This window comes from Podarcis tiliguerta (genome assembly GCF_965153285.1).
Source record: "Podarcis tiliguerta genome assembly, chromosome: 2".
NCBI lineage: Eukaryota > Metazoa > Chordata > Lepidosauria > Squamata > Lacertidae > Podarcis > Podarcis tiliguerta.
In genome coordinates this window covers 37,840,835-37,868,340 of record NC_139535.1, presented here as the reverse complement: position 1 = coordinate 37,868,340, position 27,506 = coordinate 37,840,835, and the positions used below count along the sequence as shown (strand labels likewise).

The following is a 27,506-nucleotide window of genomic DNA, read 5'->3' as shown; positions in this document are numbered from 1 at the left end:
GAGTTTTTTTATCTGATGGTGATATTGCATTGTATTGAGATTCTTTTTAATACAAAGCTATTAAACCAATGATTGAATATAGAGCTGCCTCATCATGCAGAAACTCAATCCAGGGCAACTAAGCTGTGGCCCTCCAGAGGTGGCTGGACTCCCAACTCCTTCAGCCCCAGCCAGCATAGCCAATGGTAGGGAATTATGGGAGCTGTAGTCCAGTAATACTGGGAGCGCCATAATTTAGCAACCCTAATCTAAATCTTTCAACGTCCACACACACCAAACAAAACACCGAGCTAATGTCCTCTCCGCCTCTCTCTTTCCTCATCTCTCTCCTTTTCTTTTTCTCCCTCTCTCTGCTAAGAGGAGACTACATCCCAACATCAGATGACATCCTGTGGCAAATTTGGGCAGTGCACTTGTTAGAAGTGGAACAGCTTTTCTGAAATCCTCTGAGGGAGGTTTCCGCAACAAAACAGCAAGGTCCCTTCCTGTATCACACACCCCTATTGACATTTCAGGAACAAAGTTTAGGAAGCTGCCAGAAAATGACTTTGGACCAAGGACAGGCATCGTTTTTGGTGCTTACTGAAGACTTTTCTCTCCCAACAAGACTTTTAAGTGGGCATCTTTCTCAGTCTGCATCTATACTAGAATTGTTTTTAGATTTTAAAAAAATTGTTTAGTTTTGTGTGTTTGCTGCCCTGGGCTCCTTCAAGAGGAAAGGTGGGATATTATTTTTAATGATGATTAAGCTGTCCAAAGGGTCAGATGTCAGTATGAGATACACCCACGTCACCAGAGTTTTCCTATGGTTTTTATGCACTTGTTATATTTTTGTTAAGCTTATCTGATGTTATAAATATGTGCACATTTGGTCAGTTTGCTTGCCCACCCTTCAATATTGCCCTGGCCCCTGCCTTATGCACACATTGGGGGTAAATCTTTATTTAAATAAACATTCCTAATTTGACCCTTAAAGATATTTCAGACTTTATTGCCCTATCAAAGGACTGAGGCCACTGAAGATTTATTCCCATGTTATGATAAATGGTTTATTTATACATATATAGCATACCTGGAGGTTTCACAGTTTGAACCCATTCCAACAAATACTGCTACCCCATTATGTTCCAGAGGCAGCACGCAGCGCCTCCTTCAGGCCTCCCAGAAAATCCTACAGTTCTGACCCTGTTCTCAAACCATCTCAAGTGTTAACTACCAACTGCCTCCTTTGTTCATATCTTCTATAGACCAAATTAGCACATTCCTTAGGATGGAGTGCAAAGGGGCATCCCATTCGGACATTTCCTGGCCATGGATGCAGTCCATCAATAATCTTCATAACAGAAGAGAATTTATCAGGCTAACCATGTGACCAGTTTGGCCATTTTAGCAGTCTTGTCTTAAACACACAAGAATCACTGGATGAGAAGGGAGCCTGGGAGTCATTTAGATCTACCCCCAAACCCATAACAATATTGTGTTGGCCTTGTTTTTTAAAGCTAAGATTCCCAACAATCTTCATCAGATTTCAGAGCTTCCATCATCTATCAGGAACTGCAGATTTATATTCTCCTCCTCCTCCTTCAATTCCTAGTCCTCTTGAGTTTCAACATTTTTAAAGCATTTCCTACATTTATAGGATCATTATTTTTTATTGTTATTTCTGCATTGGAAACCCTCAGGATGACAAAGTAGTGATGTATGTGCACTTGGATGAATTTCTTTAATTCTCACTGATGAATGCCACGGGACTTCTGTGCAGCCTAAACAGATGTTTGGTGTGTTGTTGTTTTCAGAGTTCCACAATCAGCCTCCTTTCTCTCCTTGCTTGTTCCATTCACTCGTTTCACAGTTTGCTGGCTCCAGCATCTGAGTAACCAGCAATTACAGGAAGCGATGCCTCTGTGAAAACTAAATGGAAGTTTAGAGTTTTGTTTTGATTTTTCAAAGAACAAATTGTGCCATTTATTTTATACTATACTGAGCTTCTGCAGGGTCCACAAAATCATCTGGAACATTATTGGCATATGACAGGAAGTGTTGTTTTGAAAAGCTCAGTCACCAGCTTCTGCAATATGAAGGGGGAGGAATGCGGGGCTAGGAATAAATAACAAGGACTTGGGGCTTCAAATACACAGAGCTGTGCCCAACTCTCTAGCAGCACAGCCAGACTTCTGTTTCCTCTCCTCAGTCACACCCCAAATTTGTTCCAGAGAGTCCCCCAACTCTCTAAAGCTGAATTTGGCAGCACACAGGAGAGGGGCTGGAAGGGACAGGAAAGTCATTGCCAACATGCGCATGAGTATCTGCTGCACAACTGAATATGGCTCACAATTACTGCCTTGAACTTGAGCTCTTTCTTTGTGCCATTTATTGCAGGACTTTAAAGGTACAGGATCCCTGGATGGTTGTTGTTGTTGTTTAGTCGTTTAGTCGTGTCTGACTCTTCATGACCCCATGGACCAGAGCACGCCAGGCACTCCTGTCTTCCACTGCCTCCTGCAGTTTGGTCAAACTCATGCTGGTAGCTTGGACAACACTGTCCAACCATCTTCTCCTCTCTTCTCATGAGGTGGCCAAAGTATTGGAGCCTCAGCTTCGCGATCTGTCCTTCCAGTGAGCACCTGAGATCATGAAGCTGAGGCTCCAATACTTTGGCCACCTCATGAGAAGAGAAGACTCCCTGGAAAAGACCCTGATGTTGGGGAAGACTGAGGGCACAAGGAGAAGAGGATGACAGAGGATGAGATGGTTGGACAGTGTTCTTGAAACTACCAGCATGAGTTTGACCAAACTGTGGGAGGCAGTGGAAGACAGAAGTGCCTGGCATGCTCTGGTCCATGGAGTCACGAAGAGTCGGGCACAACTAAACAACAACAACAACAACTATGCTATATGGTAATTTATGGACCTAATAGGTATCTAAAACTATTTGCACATGGAGAATGTAGGCACCCTATATATAGAAATGAGCAAACCAGTGATATTTTAGGGAGCAGGCCAGCAGGCAGGGCCCATTACTTACATCAAAGCAGCCTACACAACACAGAACACTGTTGCTGTATGTAGGTTTTATTTCTTTTTTATCCTATATTTTGGAAATGTACACCCATTTTTCCCCCTTTAAATTTTTTGGGGGGCTCCAAGAGAGTGGGGCTCTAAGCTATAGACTGTTTAGCTTATACGTAAATCCGGCAATCACTGCATCTTCTGGGGCCCCCGATTTCACAGGTTACTTGCCTATTGCGTAAAAAGGTAGCTTTGTTTTGTCTAGCCTGCGTCTACCGCCCCTCTCAATTCACTGAATGACACACACAGAGGCCGAGTTCTAGTATCACCAGCTTATTATTATAACAAAAAAGGGGCTGTTACAATTCGAAGCAAGGAAAGCCTGCCTCTCCAGCGCTGCGCCCCTCTGCGCAGTGCCCTACCCAGGTTGGCCAACCATCCCTCCGGAACGACGCGGCGCTTCTTCCTTTTATGACGTCAGCATCTCCCGGCAACGGGAGAGAATGGTTGCCTTGGCGACGTAAACAATATAGGAGAACAATGGCAAAGGCAGAACGTCGAGACACCAAATCGTGTCTCTGGTGCAGAAGCGCAGCTGCGCTTGAACGCAGGTGGCCGAAGGGGCTTTCCAGACGCCGAGGATTCTTGCTTGCAGTTAAATGAAGCGTTTAAATGGGGCACATCTGAACTTTGTTTTCCTTCCTTGTATTTTTCAGTTACGGTGTTGTTGTTTTTCTCGTCACAACTGAGAATTCAGGGTGAGCTATGTGCTTTGTTAAACCTTATATGCATTGGTGAGAGATAGGTCTCTGAGTTGTCTGAAAGCAGGGAAGTCGACAGGCTAAATGGATGTTTTTTAGGGGAGAATTACTGTGACTTTCGTGGAAGCATACCATATCCTCAAAAGAAACTAAACTCTTGTGGACTTTACTCAGCGGTAGCATTACACAGGCACACACATCCGCAAATATTTAAAGTTGAAGATCCAGCTGCCTGTGGAATAAGTTTCCCTTCCAAAATATTTACATCTATGGTCATTCTTCTGCCTCTTAAATTCCCGTCAGGGGGTTTAAAAATATTTCCAGTGTTTTCTCAGCCCAGTTGCTGTTTTTGCTCTTGACAGCTGATTTATATATTTGTACTTTTAAGGACAATCTGCTCATTCAAAGCACCAATATTTTAATGTTTATGTTTTGTGTGTGTAACCTTTCTGAGGGAGGGAGAAATTATAGACCTCGGGGGTTCAGGTTGCTCTTGACATTTGTCAGTTTGGCATTTAGAAGGCAATGCAATCTATTTCATTTCTTAGGATTTTTACATTGTAACCTGGGCTCAGCTTTTGGGAAAGAGCAGGCTATACTGAATAAACATCTTTAATCTCTCCGCTCTGAAACTGGTTAAATATAATTAGTTTGCTTTTTTAAAAGGAAGTTAGCAGGCTGTGACTGTATACGGACTTAACTTGCCAGAAAAGCTGCACCCTATGCACATTTACTTAGCAGTATGCCCTAAGTGACATTTGTGGAGAAGGGCTGTAGCTCAATGGTAGATTAAATCCTTTACCTGTAGAAAATCCCCAATTCTATCTTCTGCATTTCCAGGTAGGGCTGTGAATATCCCTCGCCTGAAAACCCAGAGAGCTGCTGCCAGTCACTGTCAACCATACTGAACTAGCTGGATCAATTTTCTCACTCAGCATAAGGCAGCTACTATGATCACATGCCCCATTGAAAGAGTGGGTTTATTTCTGTGTAAACAAAGATCATGCAGTGTATCCCATTGAGCACAGTGGGACTTCCTTCCCTGTAGACCTGTTTTGGATTGTGTGCTGTATGAAATCTCACAATGCTACTGTTCCTTAAGTAGTTATTATCTTAAAGAATTACCTCAAAGTATTATAATATGCAATGCTAGTCTTGAAAATTAAGACTATCCCACAAATTATAGGATTGGTTCTATCAGATGTAGTGATTTACTTGTGGTTCAGGTCCTGCAAAGACTTTATGTACATTTCGTCAGGAACTTTGTTCCATTTCTCTGACTTAACTTGAATCATTTCAAATAGCTTGGAAAGATAAGGCCTTTTGCTGTAGGAGTATGTAAGTTTCACCCCCATAATATTTTAGTTCACTTTTGGTACACAGATATCAGTACAATATAAAACAGTGCATAATGCATCCATGGGCATAGCCGGAGGGGGCAGCTACCCCCTTGGATCAAGTAAAACAATAGAAATACTTATCTAACTGACCAATTATGTTGGTTCTGCACTCCAGCAAAGTTCTGTCCCCACCACAACAAAAATCCTGGCTACGCCCATGAGTGCATCACAAACAAACAGAAGTTAAGGGCATTGGTCATACTGTAGTATTGCAAGAAGTACGGAGGCTTTTTGCATGTGATTTTTCATTACGAAGGACCGTTCCTAAATGTTTCATTGGAAGTGCTTGTATAAACTAAATATTTGCATATTGTAGTAATAATTAATCTCCAGGAAGAATAATTGCCTCAGCTGAAACAAATTGCAATTTTACATATTTGGGAGGGAAAATTGTACTTTCTCTGCTTCTTTGAGATGGGAAAACTTCTTAATGGGAAACTTTTCCCTCAATCGCAAAATTCTGGGGTCCTCCTGTTTATTCAGTTGAGTGGGGCCCTGGACTTTGGCTCTGATGGCACAAATGACTATGTGGTGGTCCCTTCAACAAGGCTGGGGAATCACTGCCTAATGAACATGACCATCCATGGCCCCACCTAACCTTTGAAACCAAATCTCTGATGCAGTGCACCAGGCCCTTTTAAGCTTGCCATTAAGATGTCTAAAACGAAAAAGAGAAGCAATGAGGAAATGCACAGAAATATGAGGGATAATACATGCTTCCACGCAATGCCATCTAACTTCCCCACATTCATTATCCGAATGAATGCTCCTTAAATAGCCAATGCCATTTAATCTCCCTGCAAACTAATTAGGGTGAATGCTCAATAAGCAGATTGTCTGGAAGTGCTCTTGTGTAAGTTATGTACCTTTAAAGCACATTAAAAAACATTTTCTCCCTCAAAAAACTGGGCACTAAAGTCTGTAAAGGGTTGTTGTTGTTCATTTCATTTCTGGACCGCTTTATATTTTTAAAAAGGCTGCTTGGAATGGCATTTCTCTGAGAGGTAAGCTGCAGTGGTCAGAGTTCTTTGATGTGGGGAAAATGTGCTTTGAATAAGCTTTAAATGCATAGTGTGCACACAGCCTCAGTAGTAGTTTTTACTTGTCCCTCTGAATATTTATATATCAATTTTATTTTATTTTCCTACAGAGACTGAGCAACATAGGTGCAGCTGGCTGTTCCCCACTTGCCTGGTGCATCAATTCTGTTTTTCTGCTTATGTTCTAGGAAGTGAACGCAGCATACGGTTTGGGGGAAGCCAACGTCCAGTGTAAACCTTACCCTGTATTTTATTAAGGCAGAACGTCGCCAACATGTCTGTAGTCTCTTTTACTCGTTCAGATACATCTCTGAATGCAGAGAGCTCTGAAGCAACTTACAGTAAGTTTTCTCTTTCTTTCTCACCACTTTAGTTAACTGTCTTGGTCCGTTTGGTTTGAAAACTCATGTCGTAATCTGAGGAGCTTCTGAAGAATACAGAAATCTCCAGGACGTAGACATTTGTGGGATATATATTTTTATATGTCTGTACATTTTGCCTCATATCTAAGGTTCTATCAAGGCTTACTTAAAAAAAAGAGACGGAATAGAAAGTAAGCTGGAAATCTGGGGCACTAAATAAAGCCCACAGGGACTTGGTTGGCCATTCCTGATCTGAACAGTCCTCATGGTGCAGGTCCTATCACTTGAGCATTAGTTCCAAAATATGAAGCATTACCCTCGCTTCCTGAAACCTCAAGTCTTTTTTCCAACTCCTGAGATATCCATGACTAAGAGTGGGATTGATTCTTATTGTTCCAGGAGAAAGACTGACATCTCGGCAAGTTGGGGATGTGTTTACAATTCCCTCAGCTCAGTCAGGTGAATCAAAACTAGGTAAGACAGTCCTGCAGATTTTTACTATTTCTGTTTTATAATTGCATTTATGTTCCAGTTTTCCTCTTAAATTGTTCAAGCTGATGTAGCTCCCCTTCTACCTTTTATCCCAGGGAACTCTGGGAACTGTAGCTCTGGGAGGTGGACATAAGGGTCTACTAAGAACTCTTAGCACCCTTGACAAACTACAGCTCCCAGAGTTCTTTGCAGGAAGCCATGGCCATTTAAAGTAACACCACAGTGCTTTAAATGCATGGTGTGAGTGTGACCTTTGATTACACAACCTGAATCCCACCTGCAAAATGGAGACAAGTCCAGAAGCAGCCTGGAGAGAAAGAGAGAGTGAAGGTGGAGATACCCTAATGCAAGAGTGTCCAACCTCAAGTAGGCTGCAATCTACTATTCAGCATTAAAAACTGGCAGTGATCTACCACACTCTCCCATTGTCATTGGGGGCAAGGAGTAAGGTGTTGGTGGCCAGAAAAAAACCCTTTCTTTCCTTAGCACGGATTCACGGTCGATTCCATCACTGCCTTCTATGTATTGTCCAAATGGAGGCGACAGCTGATTAAGCCACAGGTCGCTCAGTATGGAGGAGGAGGGAAAGGCCTCATCCCGAATGTAGAACATGGCACCCTGCACCCCAATTTCCTTTGCTCTCGAGGGGGGATGCTGCACCCTCTCCCCGCCACACGAGTGTGGTCCTGCAGCACCCAGCGAGCGCCGCCCAGCCAAAGGCGGCCTCCTTAGCAGAGTGAAGTGAGAGAGGCATGTGCTCCAGAGCTCATGGGACCGCAAGCGAAGGCACAAGTCTGGCCTGGGAGGGCGGAGTGCAGACTGACTCCAGCTACAAAAGCAGAGGCTATTGAACATTGATATTATTGTTGTATCTTTGGTCTTAGATCTTATGATTTAAGTGGAAATTGTTTCCATTTGGTTGTGTACTTTTTGATATGTTTTATTTATTGTTTAGGACTTATGTTTGTAATTATGTAAATCTTGTCGTGTTGTAAACTGCCTTGAGCATGGTCCAGCTATGGAATGGTGGCATACAAATAAAATGATGATGATGATGAAGAAGAAGAAGAAGTCTCTCCCTCCTGCAGCCGCCTTGCAAGCCCCATTCAGCCCGCCGGCTCATGGGACCACAGAAGTGGAGCCGCAGCTTGTTCCCTCCCACAGCCTAGCCCCGGCTGCCAGGGAGGAGCAAAGGCTGCCTGGCCATATTGTGATCGATGGAAACCCATTCAAGGATTGATCTGTTGATCCCGATCAACGCCTTGGACATGTCTGCCCTAATGCATCGTCATCAGCATGTCTGATGTGGTCCCAAATTGCACTGGACTTGAGGACAGTCAGGATCAATCTCATTCTGGCCTGCAAAGAAAGCTTAGGCACCAACTTTGCAGCAAATATAAAGCAAAACAAGAACAATACTCAGTTGCCCTAAAAGGGATGATGGGAATTGTAGTTCCAAAACAGCTGGAGGGCCAAGTTTGGCCATGCCTGCAAAGAGCCATTAATAATTTTGCGTTTTTTGTGTTCTTTTTGTGTGTGTGTGTTTTAAAAAGATTAGTCTTCATCAGATGGGGAGAAACAAAACTTGCGAAGGGGGGAAAATACTTTGTTTTTATATGCTACACGCATATAAAATAAAAATATTAGAATGCTGTATTTGAGAGAAAGGGGAGGGAAGTCTCTTCTCAGGTGATATTCGTATATTTTTTTAAGTTGCCATTTTAAAATAAAATCTGTGTTGGGGTGCCATCCATCTGTGGTGGCTGTCCACACATGCAGATCACCAATTAGCATCGTGCAAACTTTTTCCCCCTGAAGGGCAGCTGTTCCCCCCACCCCACCCCACCCGCTTATAACTTCCTGTTTCTTTCAGCTTCTAGTCGTGCCACAGACTTTCAGTTAGACAAGAACCCGTTTAAAATCCCTTCAGATATCGATATCTTCTTGCTGCGAGACAAGCAGAAGGAAAAGGCAAGAGCGGTATGTACCAATCACACGAGGTTCCTGGAGGAAATCTTTCTTGACCACAAGCAGTGTAGCATTATTGTTACTGTTTATTACATTTCTGTCTTGCCCAGGGCAGCAAGGAGCAAAGCAATACATTTTTTAAAAAATTAAAATACATTAATACAATTATAGATCATAGGGTCAGGAAACATGTTGCGGGAACAGTGTGTTCACATGCTGCGATTTTGCATATATCCAGGGAAATCTCTAAAATGAGGCTCTGAGCTCCTTGGAAAGTGAGCTGGAAACAAATGTTATAAATAAAAAGTGCTCATAAAAATACAGAAAAGAGCAATCCAACTGATCAAATTCTTTTCTTTTTTTTTAGGGCAGATAAAATAAAGTACCTCTCTGTGCAGTACGAAATTAGATTCTAGAATATGCTGCCCTAAAATGTAGCGATAGCCACTCATTTAAAGTACTTTTAAAAATGGCATTAGCTGAATTCATCGAGGATAAATCTCTCATCAATTAGCCATGAGAGCCAAGTAGAACCTCCATGTTCAAAAGCAGTATACCTCAGAATTCCCAATATGTTGGGGAGAAACTATGGGAGAGGGCTGTTTCCGAATCTGGAAGTCAACAGCGCTGAGGTAGCCTGAAGTGCTGGTCTTGGAACTAGAAGCTCAGCGCTGAGTTCTGAGATCATCTTTGGGCTTGCTGGGTGACTTTAGGAGATGGACTGTGGCTCTGTGTCTTGGATGCAAAAGATCTCAAGGTTCGACCCCCAGAATCTCCAGGTAGGACTAGAAAGACCCTGGCAATCTGCTGCCATTCAGTGCTGACAATATTCTGGCTCATTATAAGACAGCTTCCCAGGTCGCTATGACTTTGCAAGTAGAACTATATCGGTGTCAAGGCACATGAGAATCCATATGAGCCATCACCTCTGGGACATCTTTCCCCCTTTACATTGTCACAATCAGCTCAGGCTTGAGTCCACAACCAATTTATGCTGTTCTGGACATTCCTTTCCCCCCATAAATAGTTTAAATTTAATTTTAGAAGTATAAAATTATAACAATATCAAATGCATACTCAGATTTAGAGATTTCTCCGGACTTCCCACCATCCCCTCCATGGGTTTTATTGTCATCATTTACAACTGCGTATTATTTCATCATCCATATTTTAGGTCTATCCATATTATCCAAAGTCTTTGGTACATTACAAGTGGTGTTAAAATCCTGCTAGTTTTCATTTGTTTGCAGTGGTCTCTTAGATAAATTATTAATCTTTCCCGTTCTTTCTTGAAACTTTTGTCTTCTTGGTTCCTGAACTTTCCAGTCAGTATTGCCATTTTGTCAAACTCCAACAGCTTAATTTGCCAATGTTCTTCTTCTTTCCATCTCTGGGCTAACAGCATCCGTTAGGCGGTCATTGCATGCATAATGTCTTTTCTGTTCCTTTGGAATCTCGGTATCTACAATTCCTAATAAAATTTGCTGTCTGGACATTCCTAACCAAAACAGGTGTTGGCTGTTAGAGGTTGGGCAGTCAGATCTGATTTTTGCAGAGGGTCCATTCATACCCTAGTCGCCCCTAGTTGGTCACCATTGGCCACCCCCCCCCATTCAATACATATATATTCGAAGCAATCTTGGAGGTTACTGAAAACTGGATGGAGCAGTAAGCCTACCCCCTTTTTACCTTTAGGAGCGAGAGCGAAGGAAGACTTTGAAGGTTCATGAGAAGATGACCTGCTCCACCCTGCAAGGTGCCAAACAATCTGGCTTCAAGAAAGAAATCCAAATGGAAGAGGAAGCGGAAGACAAAGAGTTGGCTGCAGAAGCAGAGCGCCTCAAAGCTCTCCGAGAAAGCATCTCTTGGAAGATAGCAGTCACTAAAGGTAGGGATCTTTACAGAAAGCATCCAGATCAGGACACAACCAAGAGACTGACGGCAGTTTGGGTGACAGAACACCCACTGCTTCAGCCTCCAGGCTCAGTTGTTGACACATCTCCAGTAACAAAAGACCTCAGGCAAAAACAACCTATGATGTGCAATTGCCTACATGTTTCTGCAGTATGTTTCATTTTTCAAAACGAAAGCAGCCATAGGATGTTGCAGTCTTTAATAAAGGAGTGCCGCAGGGTTTGGGCGTGCATACACACATGTGCTTGACCCTTTCCCTTCCAGCTTTTTTCCCATTCAGAAATGTGGGCACCTGCTTCCACAGAGAGAAAAGCAACAGTGGGTTAGGGGGCAGAAGCTCTGTGGGGGAAATATCCGGGAAGCTCAGGGGTGAGGAACCTTTGTTTTAATTCTGAGGGCCACATTCCTTTCTGGGCAACCTTTGGGAGGCCGCATGAGGGTGGGCAGGGCTAGATGTCAAAGCAGGCAGAATGCTGAATGTATGTTTAATCCAGGCATCCCCAACCTGTGGCCCTCCAGATGTTCTGGCCTACAGCTCCCGTGATCCCTAGCTAACAGGACCAGTGGTCAGGGATGATGGGAATTGTAGTCCAAAACATCTGGAGGGCCGAAGGTTGGGGATGCCTGGTTTAATCTTTACACAGCAAGCTGATTTAAATGGACCCACAGGCCTCTCTATCCTCCATCCAGAAAAGAAAGAAGACGGTTCAGAGTTCAAGGGCATATTCCCAACTAGCCAAAAATGCTCACGGAGGTTGTGAAGCTGCGCCACTGAGGGGTGTAGCCTTGGGAAAGTCTCAGAGGCCAAATCTAGAGGCCAGGGCCTGTTCCTCCACCCCTAATGTAGCTGGTTGTAGACTCTTAGTTGCAAGTATATCTCAACTTTTGGGGAATTGTTACTGATTCTTGAAACACTCGGAGCACAGCTTTTCTGCACATGGTCTGCCTACGCTTCGCAGCTGCTTGTTCTGTCTCTACTTTGCACAATTGTCTCTCTCCCTCCTGCCTTTCTTTCTTTTTCTAGACCAGGTCATCGAAAGAGAGACCATGCATGACTACATCAATCAGAAACGGCAAATGTTCTTACTGCAGGTATATGACTTCAGTTTGGGTGAAATTTGATTCTGAGCCAGTGGAGGGCAGCAGTCGAAGCAAAGGACAGCTGGCTTCAGGTCTGAAATATACTCAGAGTCGCAAAGTGATTTCATGCTCTTTATTCAGCTCATAGTGGTGAGGAGGAATGAATGAATGTCCCCTCAAAGTATCGGCTTTATATACATTATTTACACAATGGGCTGCACGTGATTGGCTAATTCTGGAATTCTACTGTAAGCCAATCAGGTTGTGGATTCACTTATATCTGGAGCATGATTGGGTGGTTCCTGCCAACCAATCATACTGCTGCATTGTTCTAGGACCAATCAGACTGCTGCATTCTGAATCCTATTGTTCTAGGACCAATCAGACTGCTGCATTTTGGATCCTATTGTTCTAGGACCAATCAGACTGCTGCAGTTTGGATCCTATTCAACTCAGTACATAACAAGGTCCCTACTCAGTCATGGCGCTCAGTGAGTGGACCTGGACAGGCCAACTTTAGAATGTTGTGAAGGTATAATGGAGGGAGACTACATACATCATTGGAGAAGGAAGAGCAGGTTACAGTTGTGATCATACATGTTCGTGCTAGTGCTAGCTTTCTTCCTGCAGGGAGACTTTCATGTGAGAATAGAGTTAGATATAGTGGCTACTGCTGGCATCTTATAGTGGTACGATCCTGAAAGGACTGTACCGTGTGCTTATTTAATTAGCTAGGGTTGCCATACATCCGGAATTTCCCAGACATATCCGGAATACTGCAGTTGGAAGTAGTGTCAAGATGGAAATCACTAAAAAAAATGTCTGGGGAAATCCAGACATATGGCAACCACTGGTGGAGGAAGGGGGTGCAGCGGGTGCGGTCCACTCCGGGTGCCATCCCGGGGTGGGGATTGACATCGCCGCGCGTCCCCTGGACGCTCGCCACAGGCAGCTAGCAGCGCTCCTCCTCCAATACTCGCTGTGCGGGCAGCTAACAGTACCCCCTCACCGCATGGACAGTGGGTGGCTAGCGACACTTGCCATGTGGGCGGCTAGCTCCCCCCCCCCATGCCACTCTGGGTGCTGGAGCAGGTAACTTCACCTGTGATGGCAACCCATGTCTGCAATGTCGGTTTTGGCGATTCCCCTTAAAAATAGCTCAAAACCCTTCCCCTCCTCCTCCTCCTCCTCCTCCTCCTCCTCCTCCTTCTTCTTCTTCTTCTTCTTCTTCTTCTTCTTCACAAATTTGCCAGGAAAGCTCAACAATTTTTCTGTTCAGATTTTCACTGTTTGAAAAAATATGGTAACCCTAAATTAGCCCATGCTCTGATCCGCACCAGGTAATTGTAAGCTGCCCTTTAAATATCCCACATAACAACACACTGGAGCACTGTGGGAAATAACAGTGGTGATCCCTGATATGCCAGGGGAATTGTGGGAAACAAGAATGGAGACCCCTATCATGTCAGGAGCTCCCAGGCACCTGGTGCTGATCAGAGCTCCAGCAAGAAGTATTTAAGAGGGACTTAAGGCAGGCATCAATTGTGGGTGCTGCTAGTCTCCTGATACCCTGGCACCTAACTAAGGATGCTGCGCTTGTTCCTATCTTTCCTTCTCTTTCTTCCTGTCTTTATTTATTTTGCATGGATATGCAACCTTTATCTTCCAATGATCTCAAGGTGGTGTGTATGGTTCTCCTCCTTCCCATTTCATCCTCACAACAACCCTGTGAGGTAGGTTAGGCTAAGAGATGGCGACTGACCCAAAGTCACCCAGTGAGCTTCATGCCTACGTGTTGTTTTGAACCCTATCCTATGCCATTATCTGCTGTTCCCTATGACCTCTCCTTTGCAGGCCCAGACAGAATTGATCCAGCTCTAGGAAGCAATTATTTTACCTTGAAGAAAATGTATTTGATTGGGAGTCAGAAGACTTGGGGTATAGACTTTGGACTCCCTACATGACTTTGGGGAGATAATGCAATATTTTTGCATTGCATTTCTTTTCATACGCAACTTTAAAGGGTTGCTGAACTGAGTCAAGAATCGTAACAAACACAATTCAGCAAGTCTCCAGTGTGGGCCAGTAATTTTTCTCTTCTTTTTGGCCTAAATTGCAGTATGCTGTAACGGTAAAGAAAGATGAGATCCAGAAGCTGGAAAACTTGGCCATTGAAGAAGAAGCAAAGCTGGAAAGAGCCGAGGAAGACCTTGAGAAGGATGCCGCCATGTTTGATGAGTTCCTGAAGGAGAATGATAGGAATTCGGCACAAGCCTTGAAAATGTAATGCTGGAATTTGGACTCCATACTGTCACATTAGATTGTGTGTGTGCGTGTGTGTGTTTTCCAATATACCCCCAGTGTTTCCCTCCCCAGAATAATGAGAATGGTGGGAATCAAATTGGGATTTAAAAATTGAGGGAGACGCATGGAATGGACTGGATCAAAGCCCCGTATAAATCTATTCTGGCATTGACAAGAGAAAGAGCCCTCAAAATTGCACATGGCTGGTATTTAACACCTAGATGTCTAGCTTGTATAAAACCCAGCAGCTCTCCTATGTGTTGGAGAGGGTGTCCTACTACTGGGACATACAGAAATATGTGGTGGGAGTGTTCAAAAATAGAAAAATTCTGGGAAAATGTCTTTGCAGAGATATCTTTGATTACATGGCAGACAGTTCCTATGTCTCTAGGACTGGCATTGCTTAATTTGTACAATCAGGACTAACCAAGATCTAGAAATAAATATCTTATAACCCATTTACTGACCGCAGCAAGAAGGACCATAGCCAGAACATGGAAAACATTGCAATGTTGACCATGGATGAGTGGTATGAAATGGTCTGGCAGACAGCTTTGTTGGAAAAGCTAACATGGAAACTGCAGGTAGCAAGAGGCCAAAAGAAAAACGATAACTCTTACACAGTAGGGGACAATTTTGTTGAACACACAGGTAGTGAGGCACATGGGGGGGTAGTGTTTGGGGTGGGTAACATAGTTTGGAATACTTGAAGTATACATTTTAACCTTTCAAATCGTTGCAGATCTAATGTATTCCTTCCTTTCAATGAGATTGGAGCACATGGTGTGTTGTTTTATGGTTTTTAAGATCATGAGAATGTTTGAAATATATGCTGTGGCAAAAAAAACTTTTTTAAATGGAAACAAGAAACCAAAAAACCAGGGACTAAACTCCACATCAAGACTGAAGAGGCCCAGAAAGGTGCATATGGGTGGGATTTTAAAAGGCCCCACATATCCTGCCAATGACTGCACACTCAAAGGCAGCACAAGTTTATTATGGACTCAGTCCTGCTCATGCCTGCACGTTTTTCCGCAGTGTCCACATGACCACATTCTCATCCAAATGCCACCCCATTCCCACCCTACCCCACAATTTAATCCAGATTTACAACGCCCATTTATCAGCTTTCCTGTGGAAACTAAATCTGGATTAAATGGAGAATATAGGGTGGTATTCTGAAGATGCAACTGCAAACTTACATACATGAGGAGTGCTGAGTCCAGATAAGGCTGCCATGCGGAAGAGCCCTCTATGGACAAGGCTGAGCTGGGAGGTCACAGAGGCAAGGAAGCTGGAAGAAGCTTCTTTCTCTGTCTGTCTGTCTGTCTCTCTCTCTGAGCAGCTGCATCTGGCTTTTCAGGGAGAAGGACCTTTAGTCCCACGCTGCTTCATCCCCTCCTGTTCTTCAGGTAACTGTTGTTTTGATGCCTTCTTCTTAGCGCCGAAAAGGAAACCAAAGCCAAGCTGGAAAAGATCCTTGAGATCCGAGAACTGACTGCGCAAATGATGAACATCCAAAGGTCAGAATTGTTTGGAAAATATTTGGAATTATTGTCAGTTATAGTATTTTTTTGTAATACCCCAGAGGCTATTTCTCCAATCCTGCAAAGAGATCTGCGCTGGTTGCTGATTTGCTACCAGGCCAAAGTGTTACTATCACTATACATACATGGAGACCATCTTACCTGTGCGATTGCCTTGCCCTCTCAACCACTACAGTCTGTGGAACTGGTACCACATAATACCCATTCCACATCTGTGAGAAATCAACTTTTGACATGACACGAGGCAGACAATAATTTGATTAATCTGAAAAACTTGATTTAGGGAGAGGTTTGTTCCCCCGCATTTATACGCGGGAGGTCCAACTCTGGCTGTTCCACAGCTTTCCCTGTTGGGAAACAGCAGCAGTGTGGTGTAACAGTCTTCTTTTGAGGTGGAAAGTTTAGTAGTTGCTGGAATGAAGCAGACCCCTCTGTGGCTTTGCCTCTGCCAAGAGACAAAATACATGGGTTGAAATGGTCCAACCCTGGAAGCTTTTCCTCTGGGCAGCGGTGGAGCAAGCCGATTGGGTGCCTGGGGCGGGGCACATGCCCTGCGGCCAAGGGCAGGGCCAGCCGTCCATGGGCCAGGGCGAGCTGGGGCAGGACACTCTACAGGGCCGCCAAGGAGTCTGCCTGCCTCCTCCCACTCAGCCGCCCTACAGCTGAGGGGGAGGCAGCGGGTGGACCGTTGGGGCAGCACGGGTCCTTCAGGCGCCCAAGCCACTGCGTCACTCCCAGGAGAGAAGCATGGCTCAGGCATGCTGCAGGCCCCGCGGTGAGTGCCGCCCACCATTTTGTCACCCCCATCAGTGGTGACAGCCGGGGCGGCCCGCACCCCCTTCCTCCCCCCCTGCCTCTGGGCAGAGAAGACTGCAGATGACTCTGTTCACGGGACTGGAACCTGATGGACTTTCTCCTCCTCCTCCTCTAGCGAGATTGCCAGGTTTGAAGACACTATGCAGGAGTATGTGGTATTCAAGGACTTCCTCTTCCAGCTGTCCCCCAAAGAGTGGCGGGAGGAATATGAAAGAAAGCGAATGAAGGACAAAGAAAAAACAGTGAAAATTGTGCCTGACAAAGATTTCGCACCTTCCAAAAGTAAGAGCTCCTAGCAAAGGACTGTCCATTGTTTGGGCGCATGTGCACCTCCCATTTTATGGTTGTTTATGACAGATTAGCATAAAGGAATTGGGGAATGAGGAAAATAATCAAGCCAAGGCTAGATACTTCTCTGCTTTTCTTTGAGGGGGTTCTTATTTTATGCTGGCAGTTTTAAATTGGTAACACCTCCTTTTCTAATTAAATGCTAAATGCTGCATTCTAGCTGCCTGAAGGCCTTTTGTTAGAGCCCAATATGGTCAGGAGAGGCACCGCTGACCTCAATGGTGCTTTCCCCCAGCTTTTTCTGCAGAGCATTTCATAAATGATACATGGTTGATTAAGGATGTAGAAGCAGCTCTCCTGATCCCATGCTATCCACAAGACCACCCTTTGCTAGTCTGCTATCCTTATACAGTCAGATGATCTGAATAAATTTGGTATTATTTAGTACTCTTCTTGTGAGCATGGCTGTAGGAGCTCTCTTGCTGAGCTCCTGTACTTCAACATTTACCACCAATGCACATAGCAGAACAAGGAGGATTTAACAGCAGACTGAAACCAGTAAAGGAGAGTCGATTTGCTGTCCAGGGGGAGGCAGTTTCACAGTCTGGGTGCCACAACTGGTGAGGCCCTGGCAGGGCTGGTGTGTACATTGAACAACAGGGACATGGGTCTAAACCACTGAGCCTCTTGGGCTTGCCGATTGGAAGGTCAGCGGTTCGAATCTGCACGATAGGGTGAGCTCCCATTGCTCTGTCCCAGCTCCTGCCAACCAAGCACAGTTCAGAAGCAAGCCAGTGCAAGTAGATAAATAGGTACCGCTGTGGCAGGAAGGTAAACAGCATTTCTGTGCGCTCTGGTTTCCATCACAGTGTTCGGTTGTGCCAGAAGCGGTTTAGTCATGCTGGCCACATGACCTGGAAAGCTGTCTGTGGACAAACTCCGGCTCCCTTGGCCTGAAGTGAGATGAGCACCTCAACCCCATAGTCACCTTTGACTGGACTTAACCATCAAGGGGTCCTTTACTTTTACCTTTACCTACATAAAAGCTCTTTCATGGCACACCATTAGGCTCACCTACCTGTAAGAAAGTCCTGTGAGCTGTAGGGGTAAAATATGTATACACCTCTACTCAGAAGGAATACCCATTGAGTTCAATTGCATGAAATGTATTTGTCTGTATAACTTAAGGCGCATTTTCCCTTCTCCTGCTCAGGCCGGGATTGGCAGCAAAGGAGGAAAAGCCGATCACTGCCAAAACATTCCAGTTTTGACCTGTCTGGAACAGATTTGAGCTCCTCCAGGACTCAAAGCCAAGTTTTTGCTAGAAGGGACTCTATTAGGCTCAGCCAGGTGTATTCAAGGCAGAACCTCAGATCCCAGCTTGGCAAAAGATCGTAAGTACAAAAGGGGAAGGAATTATAAAGGCAACATTATTGGTCTGCATACAATCATGCCTGTGACTTACTTAAAAAATAAAATAAAAAATAAAGCTCAGTCTGGAGGCCCTGCCCTGAGGTGCCAGGTTGGCAACTCTTGGTGAAGTGTTGAGGCTGGTAAAAAGTGGCACACAGGAAAAAAGAGAACTTCTGTAATAAAATCTGCTGGTGTTACATCCACATTTTAGCTTGAGAAGGGTAAGTGACAAAATAGCTAAGGGATCTAACCAATTTACTCTACAATCCTACGCTCACTTACCTGTAAGTCTAATTGAACTTAATGAGACTTACTTTTGAGTAAGCCAGTATAGGCTTGCAGTTAATTGCGACACAGAAGAACCTCGGCTTACGTTACTCTCTCGGGTAACGTAATCTTTGGGTTGCAAAAGCGGCAAACCCAGAAGTATTTTTCTGGGTTTCACTGCTCACGCATGCGCAGAAGTGCTCAACCACCATGCGTGCGTGTGCAGAAGTGGTCTCTCCATTGCAAAAACTTCGGGATGTGGCTGGACCTCTGGAACGGATCACGCCCGCAACCGGAGGTACCACTGTATTTTGTTTTCATTGTGTGCTTTATTTTCCGCAGTTATCGCTTGCCACAAGCTCTTGAAAGGGGCAGGGCTAGAAACTGATTTCTATTGTATTTTTAAATCTCAAGTTATCCATTGTTATGGTCAATTTGTGCAAGCATCTAACCTAGAAATAACCTTTGCAGGAGCATTGCAGGAGACAGGGAAACTCCAGAGACTCCGTCTGATGATGATGACGACGACGAGGTTAGTAACCTTGAAAATCAACATATTGAACGTATTCCTTTTGATTTACAAAATGGGGGTTTGCTGCTTGTGGTTCGTTTGGCTTACTCAAAAGTAAGTCTCATTAAGCTCAGTTAGACTTACTCACAGGTAAGTAAGTGAGTGTAGGATTGTAGTGTAAATTAATTAGAGCCCTGAACTATTTTGTCCTTGAGCTAAATAAAGCCTAGCGAGACTAAATAAGGCATAATACTACAGTTTGCATTACTTGGTAAAGAGTTAAGCACAGTAAAGCATAAGGTTACCAAGCAAGACCCCTGTGGTTGCTAGGGGTCTCTTGGATAACAATGGACACGGCCTCTGACAGCCCAGGTGCAGCATCGCAGGTCTGAGTTTCAGGGTCTGAGCTTCTGGGTTGAAGCTTTTCCAGCTATATGACATCTGAGGCTCCTTTCCTATACAGTGGTACCTCAGGTTACAGATGCTTCAGGTTACAGATGCTACAGGTTACAGACTCCGCTAACCCAGAAATAGTACCTCAGCTTAAGAACTTTGCTTCAGGATGAGAACAGAAATTGCGCAGCGGCGGTGTGGCAGCAGTGAGGCCCCATTATTAACGTGGTGCTTCAGGTTAAGAACAGTTTCAGGTTAAGAACGGACCTCTGGAATGAATTAAGTTCTTAACCTGAGGTACCACTGTACTGTATAGTGTTGCACTATGCTGGCGAGGCTAATTGGTGTCTTCATATCCACATGAATACCCTCCAACATTTTGTGGCAAAAATTTGGGGCATCTCCCCCCCCCCCCATCCCCATATCCGTCGTTTGCCCCTCCCTGCCACTGACCCCTTCCTTGCTCACTCGCTTTCCCCCTCCTTCCCTCTCCTCTCTTACCTTTGCTGTCTTCGGCTTCCTGCTCATGAGACGCAGCGTGGCCTCGTGCAGCCTCCAGGAAGGTCGCCCTACCCACCTCATTCCATTTCAGGAGATGCAGCCCACACCACATTGAGAGGCACAGCGCAGCCTGGAGTAGCCTCTGGAGAAATTGGAGCATCCCGGATTGGTATCAGAAGCCAGGGCAGCTTCTGTTAATTCAGGACGTCCCAATTAAATCGGGACACTTCATGGGTCTGCATGTGGGTTAGACACCACTGGCATTAACATTCCTTAACTATCCTGATGACCCTGGAACGAAAGCAGCAGTGGGAGAAACGGATAACCTTTGAAAGGATATCCAGCCAGCTGGTCAGTTTCTCATTTTGTTCCTCCCTTTTAGCCCGCCACTCGTTTCTGCTAATTAAGTGCTGACTACAAAGAAGCCATAGGGACACGGGTGGCGCTGTGGGTAAAACCTCAGTGCCTAGGACTTGCCGATCGCATGGTCGGCGGTTCGAATCCCCGCGGCGGGGTGTGCTCCCGTTGCTCGGTCCCAGCGCCTGCCAACCTAGCAGTTCGAAAGCACTCCCAGGTGCAAGTAGATAAATAGGAACCGCTTACTAGCGGGAAGGTAAACGGCATTTCCGTGTGCGGCTCTGGCTCGCCAGAGTAGCTTCGTCACGCTGGCCACGTGACCCGGAAGTGTCTCCGGACAGCGCTGGCCCCTGGCCTCTTGAGTGAGATGGGCGCACAACCCTAGAGTCTGTCAAGACTGGCCCGTACGGGCAGGGGTACCTTTACCTTTTTACAAAGAAGCCATACTAACTCCTGCAAGGGTAGGTTACAACAGGATAATAGCAATGAAAGACTAGGGCCCAGGCCTGCTCTTAGGCATCAGACCGAAGCATGAGAGGAGCAATTGCAGGCATCAGTGTAACTCAGGGGTCAGCAAACTTTTTCAGGAGGGGGCCGGTCCACTGTCCCTCAGACCTTGTGGGGGCCAGACTGTATTTTGGGGGGGAAATGAATGAATCCAGAGATGCATTTTAAATAAAAGCACACATTCTACTCATGTAAAAACACGCTGATTCCCGGACCACCCACGGGCCGGATTTAGAAGGTGAGTGGGCCAGATCCAGCCCCTTTGTTTGCCTACCCCTGGTGTAACTCCTCAATATATCAAAGGTGTCTTGGGATACACATTTTATTTGCAGCAAAGGAGAACATGCATGCTGTAGTTAACCGTATAGTATCAAGGTATCAATACACTCATCTCTCCTGCCGTGCATATTCTCCTGTGTGCATAACAGAAAGGACTCCTTGATGCTAACACTTTCCTTTGCAGGAGCCGGTGTTGTACTTCACAGATCCACACCAACTGCTGAATCTGTTCACTGAGTTGGAAGAACAGAACTTGTCCCTAATTCAGAATTCTCAGGAGACAGAGGAAACCCTCGATGAACTTCGGCATACCTTGGCTAATACGCGGAATAAAATGTAAGTGATGAAAGGACACTCCCCACTGACAATACATAGATGCTTTTGCAGTGTAAGTGGTTTCCAATTTATATCATCAAAATCTATTCTGAAAAGCACAGACTAGAAAAAGAGACATTTCATAGGACATATGACCAGTTTCCCCAATAAACTTTGGAAAGGAGGTGTTTCTCTATGATAGAATCCACGCAACATTCATTCATCCAGTGCCAGATTTATGTATAAGCTAAACAAGCTATAGCTTAGGGCCCCACTCTCTTGGGGGCCCCCCAGAAAATTAAAGAAAAAAACCTGGATGTACAGTTCCAAAATATAAGATAAAAAATAAAATAAAATGAAACCTACATACAGCAACAGTGTTTTGTGTTGTGTAGGCTCCTATGATGTAAGTAATGGGCCCCGCCTGCTAGCCTGCTCCCTAAAATATCACTGGTTTGCTCATTTCTATATACAGTGGTACCTCGGGTTACATACGCTTCAGGTTACACTCTCCGCTAACCCAGAAATAGTACTTTGGGTTAAGAACTTTGCTTCAGGATGAGAACAGAAATTGTGTTCCAGCGGTGCGGCAGCAGCGGGAGGCCCCAATAGCTAAAGTGGTGCTTCAGGTTAAGAACAGTTTCAGGTTAAGAACGGACCTCCAGAACAAATTAAGTACTTAACCCGAGGTACCACTGTATAGGATGCTTACATTCTGTGTTGACTTGTTGCATGGCAACATGTGCAAATGGCTATAGATACCTATTAGGTCCATAAATTACCATATAGCGTATATTGAACAACAAAAAACAGCGACAATTTGTTGTTGACAAAGGACAGCTGGACATATGAAGGGCCCCATTACTTTCAGTAGCTTAGGGCCTCATCAAACCTAAATCTGGATTTGCATTCATCTCATGAGGACCTTGTATTAGGATTCCCATGCTTGCACAATAGAGACGTCATTTCCCCATGCCAAAAGAATCCAGATTATCTAATACCTGTTTGCTAGGAAGCTGAATGTAAGTGAAGTTTCATAGTTAACCTGCCTGCAGTTGTTGCACATGATTAGCACATGGTGTGAAAATAAAACATATCAAAACTCCTTTATTTTTTTTTAAAAAAATGTTTTCTTCTGGACCAGGGACCGTGAAATAGAACAACTGAAGCAGCTTACAGTCACTCTTCAAGCCAACATTGTCAAAGAGGAGGAGACTGCAGCAGACCTTGAACTCAAATCCCGAGTCTTTTCCTTTGGAGAATACAAAGCTGACGTTCAGGTATGTATCTGAATGAAATTGATGACTAAACAACCTTGGCCAGGAGAAGAACAGATAACATGTGCCTGGAGATTGTCGCTGATGGGAGCTTGACACCGTTTTTCTCTGGTGGAGGGTGGGGAATAATACTGGAAGTGTTATTCCGAAGGAATGTGGCAGTCCCAGGTTCGTGGAGGTTAATACTGACTCCTGCCCGCAGGACAAAATGTTGGTGAGCTTGCATCGAAAGGTGCTGGAAGTCTACCGGCGCTGCATTGGGGAAAACGAGGCAAACCTGGGAACGCTGCAGATGCTAACTGTGATTGAGCACCAGCTAGACGACTTACTGGAGTGCCTGGAGAGGATCCCTCCAGCCAAGATAGAACAAGCCGAGAAGGCCAAGGAGAAGGAGCGAAGGATGAGGTCTGACAGGGGCTGCCCACTTCTTTGGGGAAGGGGCAGAGGGCACATTTGGAGGTTGGGGGAGGAAAGTCCTGTGGGCACCAGTCACAAAATGGCTGCCAAGGCGTAATACAAAACAGCCACCCCATTTAAAGAAGAGAGGCGGCACCATCACTACCAAGGGGAAAAGGGCACCTCGTCACCATGCTCAAGAGAGAGAAGCTCTTTTTTCTTTGTTCTGAACAGGAGCGTAGATGATGGTGGTGGTGGTATTATTATTATTATTAATTATTATTATTGACCCAGCCAATATATAAATATATATAAAAACATAAGAAAACATGAAATATTAAAATGCTACCCTGTACAGGGCTGCTTTCAGTTGTCTTCTAAAGGTTTTTTAGTTACTCATCTCCTTGACATCTGGTGGGAGGGCGTTCCACAGGGCGGGCGCCACTACTGAGAAGGCCCTCTGCCTGACTCCCTGTAGCTTCACTTCTCGCAATAAATATGGGCATGTTTAAGGAGGTGCGTTCAATGTAGGAGAAACTGAGCCAGTGCAAATAAGATCTGAGCAGGAAGAGCACACCTTCTGTCTTCTGCACTGTGGATTTATGAGGGCATATTTCCTGAGTAACGTTCATGGATAGTATTGCAGGTACTAGTGAGCACCCTGGCACCTGCAGGCACCATACTGCCTTATTGTCTCCAGTCCAAGTGAGAACATATAGAAAACTTGACCTGTGATGGAACCTGTGCTGTCTCTGCAAAGGAGACAAGGCCTGCCAGATACTGTTAGTTGCTTGTCAGTCCTACTGTTTAAACATACTTAAAACTAAATCAGTTGATTTATTTAAAAAATGCAACCTGAGAAATAAAATTAAGGCACAGAGAAAAAAATTCACCCCATTTTTGAAGGCTGAACCACAACTGCACAGCTCAGAAACTTGTGGCAGATTCTGACTTAAAACTTTGAACTACCTCTGTTCAATTTACTTGGACAAGAGAATGTGCCAATGCCCAGTTTTAAGCTGGGATTCAAAGCACAGGTGCATAGAAAATTGTTCGCTTTCTCCTTCTGGTAGCAGCTGTCTTCCTCTGATAGACAGGGGCTTTTGTCACAGCACCCCATAAAGAGCCAAGGGGCTGTGGCTCAGTGGGAGAGCATCTGCTTTGCATGCAGGTCACAGTTTTTATGCCCGGTGCCTCTAGTCAGGGCTAGCAGAGAAGCCGTGTCTGAAATTCTAGGAGAGCTGCTGCCAGTCAGTGTAGACAGTACTAAGCCAGATAGGCCAATGGTCTGACTCAGTAGAAGACAGCTTCTTATGTTCCTAAGGGGCTGCCAGCAAAAGGAAAAATTGGTCCTGTTTTTGTGTGTACATGGAAGCACATGGCATGGAAACGCCCGAGTCCCAGTCCTTGTGCTAATTCAACTTAATAGAAATCTAATCAGATAAAGTTGGCTTACATGACGTGTACTTCTAGCCCTTAATCTGTTTCATTTATTTTGCCAGGATGAGAGAAGAAAAGATAAGGCAGCAGAGGCTATTACAGGAAGAGAGGCTGCAGCGTGCACTGGCAAGAGCACAAGCTGATGTTAAGAGAAAGGTAAATCCAGCAATGCCAGACAACTGGTCCTTGTGCACTTCCTTGATTTCAGAATTGCAGCCGGCGCACAAACCTTTCTGCTCAGTCTCCTCCTGTAAGCCCGGTTCCACTAAATGGTGGCTATAAAAAGGACAGGGCTTTTACTGAAACACTGCCTACATATGCCCATTGCTTGGAAGAACAAGGGATGTTTGCCCAAAGAAACTTGATGGGCAGCTTCACTTGCTACAAGTGCACTTAAACTTACTAAGAGGTTGAGCACTCAGCAATTCAACAAGTTTTCTTTAGGCTTGCTGAGAAAAGCATGGGTTGTTGCACAGGGTAGTGGAACAGCCTGAGAAGACCCTCAGACATCTCCGCTCTGGGCTATCCCACTTCCTTTCAAGGAGTGTGTAAAATACAGAGATTGCAGTTGCCCATGCCTGGGATGGACTCAAGCAGCAGTGGTGATGGTGAGAGTAGGTGGAGTAGGACAGTAGGTGGAGCCTGAGCCAAATGAGATTCCCACATTGCAAGGGGTTGGACTAGATGACCCTTGGGTCCCTGCCAACTCTACAATTACTGTATATGGCTATGCTCTGCCTCCATATTCAGAGCTCCTGTATTTGCGAAGATTATTAGATGAACAATGGAAATCTGCTTGTCTGGGTGTTACATATTTTACTTTGTAATGCAGAACAAGCTGTGCTGACCAGGCAAAGCAATTGTTAGCAATTTGGGAACCAATAAGAAAAGAAAGGGGGGTGAATTTCATAGAAATGTTCTGGGAACAGCTGATTTGACTGATGTTACTGTTTTTATAAGGTGACCAAATGTTTGTCCTCCCTCCAGTTGTTTTTTAAGCACCTGGTAGCAGACAGGTTATCTTCTTTTAGCACCTCAGCCTTTTACTGCAAAAATGTCTGTGGGAACCTACTGTGAACTTATAGCTTCTCTCTGCTGCCTGCTCCTTTATCAGTTATTAATCCTTTAGAGACCTATCATCTTACACCATTACTGCTAAGCTTACACAGGAGCTTTTGGGGGTCTTTGTTGAAAACTCCAGAAGTCAAAGTATACCTCGCTCACTGAATCACCCTGTGATGTGCTCGTTGAAAACCCTGTGCGGTTTTAAGAACAGTAGGATCTTTCAGGTTGAAAAAAGCAGGAGCTTATCACATCCACTTAGAGCAGTCTCACCTTTCACTTTCCATCTGCTGTTGTGTTTTGTAAGGCGCTTTCATGAGAAGCTGCCTCTTGAGCCAGAGTAATGGGAATGCAAAGTTGGACACACTGATTTGGCAACCCTTCCCCCCCCCCCAATAAACCATGGCTGTAAGATGTAGTGCCAAACCAGCCTGGGCATATGGCTGAATGGTGCCAATCTGCCCTTTGCTTGTTATTGAGTGTGCTTTCTGTTACAAAAGGTTGTAGCGCAAGGACAATTTTGTCAACTTTCTCTTGCAAGAGTTGCTACCTCAAAGATAACTTCTGATAGCACCGTTAGTGCCAGACCTCCTCCTCCCTTTTGCATGCCTCCTAAATCAGGTGCACTCAAGAATAGCAGCACCACCTTAATTTGCAGCAAAGCGCTAACAGGATAATGAACCATCTACAGAGGGTTATTGGGTAGTTAGGAGGCAGTAGCACCACATACTCTGGGATAGGGGAATGTAGAATTAAGACAATGCAGCATCCTGCAGATGTTGCTGGACTCCAACTCACATCATCCCTGCCCGTTCCATCATACTAGCTAGAGCTGATAGGAATTGGGAGTCCACCAACATTTTCAGGGCCACAGGTTAGCCACCCCAAGGATAAAGGTGCAGCTGTGCCTCCTTTCTAGAGCTGCAACATGCATTAGCCCTTTTGTTTCTGCTCTTTCAGGAAACCATAGGAAGAAACCACACTGGTGGTGGTTCATCTTTTTCTCCTGCAAAAAAAGCAAATACTGCAGTTGGCTCTGCTTTTGCAGATGTACTTTTTAAATGTTGTTTTTTTTTTAGAGTACACGTAGAACTTATGGTTTCGGTATAGTTTTAAATATCGCCATTTGCACACCACACATGGAAATTACTAAGGGTGCTTCTGATGCCTGTCTTTAATGTGTCTTTTAGTCTGGCAGAAGGTTGATATTCCGGTCTGAGCCTCCTGCCTACAAAGAGAAGGAAGATGAGGATCAAGGACTCATTGACAAGGAAAAGGAAGAGCTACTCTACTACTTTACTTAACAGCCCTAAAACTGTAAGAAATGGTGGAGAAATGTTTTGGTAGTTAGTACACTTTATCAATAATTTGTTCAATACTTTCATCCCATTTCCTCATTCTGGTTACATGTACAGCCCCCAGTAATCCAGGACAGACTACAAGTCAGCTTGTACACTGCTTTTAGTTGGACAATTCAGTTTTGCCTTTTTGTAAGTAAAACTGGTTTTTAAAAATCTAACAGGCCACCATGGTTAGCAAGAGCAAGCAGTCCGATGCTTTGATTTCAGTCTTGAGTCCTGGAGATACAAAAATGAAAGGATTTCTGCTATTCAGAGATTTCAAGTCTCCAAAATTAGAAAGGTGTTTACAACTGTGCTTCTCTTGCAGTTAAGCAGCATCCTGATTGGAAACAACAAAAAACAACTGAAATGGAGAAACTGGACATTAGGTTTTTTTATTAGTCTCTTTGTCTCACCAGTTCTTTAGATGTCCACTGCCAGCAATGGACTTAGGCAGAATAAATCTG

At 44.7% G+C, this 27,506-nt stretch overlaps 1 protein-coding gene and 1 long non-coding RNA gene across 3 annotated transcripts; one reads left to right on the top strand and one right to left on the bottom strand.

The window, feature by feature from the left end:
- Nucleotides 1-1,632: 1,632 nt before the first annotated feature.
- Nucleotides 1,633-3,381, bottom strand: LOC310671239. Its single transcript, XR_014507915.1, has 2 exons — nt 3,241-3,381; nt 1,633-1,911 (listed from the first exon to the last, which is right to left on the bottom strand). It is a non-coding gene; the product is annotated as an uncharacterized lncRNA (long non-coding RNA).
- A 153-nt stretch (nt 3,382-3,534) lies between these two features.
- Nucleotides 3,535-27,218, top strand: CFAP100 (cilia and flagella associated protein 100). 2 transcript variants are annotated; one of them, XM_083426980.1, is made up of 17 exons: nt 3,535-3,767; nt 4,611-4,744; nt 6,399-6,551; nt 6,972-7,046; nt 8,938-9,044; nt 10,728-10,920; nt 11,971-12,038; nt 14,146-14,309; nt 15,773-15,853; nt 16,809-16,975; nt 18,195-18,375; nt 19,133-19,193; nt 21,394-21,545; nt 22,669-22,804; nt 23,004-23,206; nt 24,700-24,793; nt 26,890-27,218. In XM_083426980.1, the coding sequence occupies exons 3-17, from the start codon at nt 6,485-6,487 to the stop codon at nt 27,001-27,003; spliced, it is 1,863 nt and encodes a 620-aa protein (XP_083283106.1). In that variant the 5' UTR covers nt 3,535-3,767; nt 4,611-4,744; nt 6,399-6,484; the 3' UTR covers nt 27,004-27,218. The 2 variants fall into 2 exon arrangements, with proteins under 2 accessions (XP_083283106.1, XP_083283105.1); XM_083426979.1 differs by lacking the exon at nt 4,611-4,744 and having other exon boundaries at nt 3,627-3,767.
- The last annotated feature ends 288 nt before the right edge of the window (nt 27,219-27,506 follow it).

Coding starts and splice junctions, on each gene's coding strand:
- CFAP100 (XM_083426980.1), top strand. CDS start 6,485: ATGTCTGTAGTCTCTTTTACTCGTTCAGATACATCTCTGAATGCAGAG. Junction 6,552..6,971: donor GAGCTCTGAAGCAACTTACA/GTAAGTTTTCTC, acceptor TTATTGTTCCAG/GAGAAAGACTGACATCTCGG. Junction 14,310..15,772: donor TCGGCACAAGCCTTGAAAAT/GTAATGCTGGAA, acceptor CCTTCTTCTTAG/CGCCGAAAAGGAAACCAAAG.